Source organism: Zeus faber, assembly GCF_960531495.2.
Source record: "Zeus faber genome assembly, chromosome: 19".
In the NCBI taxonomy this organism is placed as follows: domain Eukaryota; kingdom Metazoa; phylum Chordata; class Actinopteri; order Zeiformes; family Zeidae; genus Zeus; species Zeus faber.
This window is the reverse complement of record NC_137206.1, coordinates 4,907,189-4,912,188: the sequence shown is the minus strand read 5'-3', so window position 1 is coordinate 4,912,188 and position 5,000 is coordinate 4,907,189. Positions and strand designations below refer to the sequence as shown.

Sequence of the window (5,000 nt, the reverse complement as noted above, 5' to 3'; positions counted from 1 at the left end):
CCATTAGAACCTGGAACCATCAGAACCTGGAACCATCAGAACCTGGAACCGTTAGAACCTGGAACCATCAGAACCTGGAGCTCTGAGTCTGAGGAGGCTTCAGCTGGTTCCTCTGGAGGGTTTCAGGTCAATGAAGACCCAAAAAAAACGACTTCTTTAGAAGTTGTTGCACTGTGTGTAGTACTGTGTGTAGTAGTGTGCGTAGTAGTGTGTGTAGTAGTGTGTGTAGTAGTGTGTGGGCACCTGGGCGGGGTCCACGTCGTTCAGCATCACGATGGAGCTGCAGTGATAATCCAGAACCAGACGCCAGAAATCCTTGACGGTGTTTGGGAGGGGATGCTGTGTGACGATGTAGGCAGAGGGCTGCTTGTAGCTCTGAGGAGGAGAGGAACGAGGGATGAAGGAGGAGAAAGAGAGAGGGGCCTGCTTGGAGCCCTGAGGAGGAGAGGAAGATGGAGGGATGAAGGATGAGTAACAGGATGGAGGGATGAAGGAGGAGTGCTCTTACATCCATCAGGGCAGCGTTGATGTAGTTGGAGCTCTCCCCGTCGATGGTGATGAGGAAGGGCAGCACTCGGTCCGGTGGAAGGACGTCCATGCAGCGGTTCTTCTCGTGGTTCCTCGGCAACAGAGCGATGCTACAGTCCTCCACCCGCAGGGTGGGGGTCACCATGTTCAGGGTCTGGAACCACACGTTCACCGTCACATCCGCCCTGTCAAGCTGTCACCCTGTCCCGTTCACCCTGTCACGCTGTCCCGTTCACCCTTTCCCATTCACCCTGTTTAATTCACCCTGTCACTCTGTCCCATTCACCCTGTCACTCTGTCCCGTTCACCCTGTCAATCTGTCCCATTCACCCTGTCACTCTGTCACCCTGTCCCATTCACCCTATCCCATTCACCCTGTCACTCTGTCCTGTTCACCCTGTCACTCTGTCCCGTTCACCCTGTCACTCCGTCCTGTTCACCCTGTCACTCTGTCCCGTTTGCCCTGTCACTCTGTCCTGTTCACCCTGTCACTCTGTCCCGTTCACCCTGTCCCATTCACCCTGTCACTCTGTCCCATTAATCCTGTCACCCTGTCCCGTTCACCCCGTCCCATTCACCCTGTCACTCTGTCCCGTTCACCCTGTTCTATTCACCCCGTCACTCTGTCCTGTTCACCCTGTCACTCTGTCCCATTCACCCTGTCCCATTCGCCCTGTCACTCTGTCCCGTTCACCCTCTCCCATTCACTCTGTCACTCTGTCCCATTCACCCCGTCCTATTCACCCTGTCACTCTGTCCCGTTCGCCTTGTCACCCTGTCCCATTCACCCTGTCCCGTTCGCCCTGTCCCATTCACCCCGTCCTATTCACCCTGTCACTCTGTCCCGTTCGCCTTGTCACCCTGTCCCGTTCGCCCTGTCCCATTCACCCTGTCCCGTTCACCCCGTCCTATTCACCCTGTCACTCTGTCCCGTTCACCCTGTTCTATTCACCCTGTCACTCTGTCCTGTTCACCAGTCACTCTGTCACATTCACCCTGTCCCATTCGCCCTGTCACTCTGTCCCGTTCACCCTCTCCCATTCACCCTGTCACTCTGTCCCATTCACCCCGTCCTATTCACCCTGTCACTCTGTCCCATTCACCCCGTCCCATTCACCCTGTCACTCTGTCCCGTTCACCCTGTTCTATTCACCCTGTCCTGTTCACCCTGTCACTCTGTCCCATTCACCCCGTCACCCTGTCCTGTTCGCCCTGTCCCATTCACCCTGTCACTCTGTCACCCTGTCCCGTTCACCCCGTCCCATTCACCCTGTCACTCTGTCCCATTCACCCTGTCCCATTCACCCTGTCACTTTGTCCCGTTCACCCTCTCCCATTCACCCTGTCCCGTTCACCCCGTCCTATTCACCCTGTCACTCTGTCCCATTCGCCCTGTCACTCTGTCCCGTTCACCCTCTCCCATTCACCCTGTCACTGTCCCATTCACCCCGTCCTATTCACCCTGTCACTCTGTCCCATTCACCCCGTCCTATTCACCCTGTCACTCTGTCCCGTTCACACCGTCCTATTCACCCTGTCACTCTGTCCCGTTCATCCCTGTCCCGTTCATCCCTGTCCCACCCTGTCCCATTTACCTGTCACCCTGTCCCATTCACCCTGTCACTCTGTCCCATTCACCCTGTCGTAGTGTCCCGTTCACCCTGTCACTCTGTCCCATTCACCCTGTCCCGTTCACACCGTCCTATTCACCCTGTCACTCTGTCCCGTTCATCCCTGTCCCACCCTGTCCCATTTACCTGTCACCCTGTCCCATTCACCCTGTCGTAGTGTCCCGTTCACCCTGTCACTCTGTCCTGTTCACCCTGTCACCTTGAACTCCTCCTTGATCTGGCTGGAGTTGGTCTGGGGGTCGAGCCGGTTCATGTCGTAATACGCAGATCGCAGCTGATTGGCCGGAACGGCCGTGTCCCCGCAGAGACACGCCTCCAAGATGGCGTCATGGATGAACACGTACTGCTCCTGAACACACACATCAGCAAACTGATCAGTGGTCAGTTCAGAGCAACAGCGGACACTTCGCAAAGGATTGTGGGAGGGTGTGGCCAGGGGGCGGAGTCTGATTACAGACCAATGAAAGTGAGGCCAGAGAGACAGCTATGCAGAGAGACAGACAGACAGACAGACAGACAGATCATCTTCTTGTTGATCAAAAATGAACTGATTCAGATGACACCGTTGACATGATCTATAACATGATATATTATATATACACAGTATAAAACTTCACTCACAGGTTATACCATATATTATATATCATATATAATATATATATAATATATGATATATATATATATATATATATATATATATATATATATACACAGTATTATACATGATGTCACATCATATCACATACATGATATATGATACATTATAATAAATCATATATAATATATATTGTATATGGTATATGATATAAAATATACTGTATATCCTATATTATATCTAATATCTACTATATTATATATGATATATGATATATATTGTATATGATTTATGATATATGATAAATAATATATCACATCATAATATATCACAACATATATGTTATATGATATATCATATACAACAGAAAGATAGATGTGTAGATAGATATGACAATATAAATAAAGATTTGAATGAGAATGTAGTCTCTCTCTGTCTCTCTGTCTCTCTCTCTGTCTGTCTGTCTCTCTCTCTCTCTCTCTCTGTCTCTCTCTGTCTCTCTCTCTGTCTGTCTGTCTCTCTCTCTCTCTCTCTCTGTCTCTCTCTCTCTCTGTCTCCCTCTCTCTGTCTCTCTCTCTCTCTGTCTCTCTCTCTCTCTGTCTCCCTCTCTCTGTCTCTCTCTCTCTCTGTCTCCCTCTCTCTGTCTCTCTCTCTCTCTGTCTCTCTCTCTCTCTCTCTGTCTCTCTCTCTCTGTCTCTCTCTCTCTGTCTCTCTCTCTACCAGGTGTGTGTGTGTGTTGATGTAAATCATTTATGAAATGACATTTTAACCAAAGGTTTGAGAGAGAGAGAAAGAGAAGAGGAGGAGGAGAAGGAGCAGAGAGGAGGAGAGGGGAGGAGAGAAGGGGAGGAGGAGGGAAGAGAGAGGAGGAGGAGAGGGAGGAGGAGGAGGAGAGGAGTGAGGAGAAATAGGAGAAGAGAGGAGGAGGAGGAGAAGAGGAGGAGGAGGAGAGGAGAGAGGAGGAGAAGAGGAGAGGAGGAGGAGGAGGAGGAGAGGAGCGAGGAGATATCAGAGAAGACGCGAAGAGGAGGGAAGCGAGAGGAGGAGGAGGAGAAGAGGAGTGAGGAGGAGAAGAGGAGAGGAGTGAGGAGGAGGAGAAGAGGAGGGAAGAGAGAGGAGGAGGAGAAGAGGAGGAGGAGGAGAGGAGAGAGGAGGAGGAGAAGAGGAGCGGAGAAGAGGAGTGAGGAGGAGGAGAAGCGGAGAGGAGGAGGAGGAGAGGAGAGAGGAGGAGGAGAAGAGGAGCGGAGAAGAGGAGTGAGGAGGAGGAGAAGCGAGAGGAGGAGGAGGAGAAGAGGAGTGAGGAGGAGAAGAGGAGGGAAGAGAGAGGAGGAGGAGAAGAGGAGGAGGAGGAGAGGAGAGAGGAGGAGGAGAAGAGGAGAGGAGCAGGAGGAGAAGAGGAGAGGCGCGAGGAGGAAGAGGAGAAGAGAAGGGGGAGAGGAGTGAGGAGGCAGAGGAGAAGAGTAGGGAAGAGAGAGGAGGAGGAGAAGAGGAGAGGAGGAGGAGAGGAGAAGAGGAGTGGAGGAAAGAGGAGAAGGAGAATAGGAGGAGCAGGAGGAGGAGAGAGAATGAGGAGGAGATGAGGAGAGGAGAGGAGAGAGGAGGAGGAGGAGGAGTAGAGGAGTGAGGAGGAGGCGAAGGGGAGGGAAGAGAGAGGAGGAGGAGAAGAGGAGAGGAGGGAAGAGATAGGAGGAGGAGGAGGAGAAGAGGAGAGGAGGGGAGGAGAGGAGAGAAGAGGAGGAGGAGAAGGAGGAGGAGAGAGGAGGAGGAGGAGAGGAGGAGGAGGAGAGGAGTGCAGGTCATTGAAGTGTCAGTCAGCGGCGGCGGACGGAGAGATGAGTGACATTAAAAGGTAGAGAGATGAAAGGATGAACAGATGGCAGAAGGAGGAGAAGAAAGAAAGGTCATCCGTCCTTCCCTGTCCTTCCTCATCAATCTCTGCAGCCGATGACATCACATGAAGCATCCTCACTTCCTCCCTAGGAAGTATCCTCATATCCTCCCTAGGAAGCATCCTCATATCCTCCCTAGGAAGCATCCTCATATCCTCCCTAGGAAGTATCCTCATATCCTCCCTAGGAAGCATCCTCATATCCTCCCTAGGAAGCATCCTTACCAACACCGATCACAAAATTGTGACTAAAAACATTTTGTGACTGTACAAAAAAGGTGACATTGTGGGCGGGGCCTGAGGCGTCGCTGCCTCCTGGTGGTGACGTGCGGGTGACGCAGCCCAGTCAGGGTGAAAA

The 5,000-nt window shown here is 51.8% G+C and overlaps 1 protein-coding gene across 3 annotated transcripts in view; it reads right to left on the bottom strand.

Annotated features, from left to right (window-relative positions):
• The window catches only part of LOC307244880 (receptor-type tyrosine-protein phosphatase mu-like), a 103,945-nt gene that overhangs the window by 7,565 nt on the left and 91,380 nt on the right, over positions 1-5,000 (bottom strand). For all 3 annotated transcript variants that reach the window (XR_013844662.1, XM_080020249.1, XM_080020250.1), the window contains 3 exons: positions 2,359-2,508; positions 509-682; positions 244-375 (listed from right to left, as the gene is read on the bottom strand). Coding sequence is in view for 2 of the 3 variants with exons in the window: in XM_080020249.1 (XP_079876375.1) it covers positions 244-375; positions 509-682; positions 2,359-2,508 (456 nt within the window). In the remaining variant the exon portion in view is untranslated. The remainder of the gene's footprint in view (positions 1-243; positions 376-508; positions 683-2,358; positions 2,509-5,000) is intronic.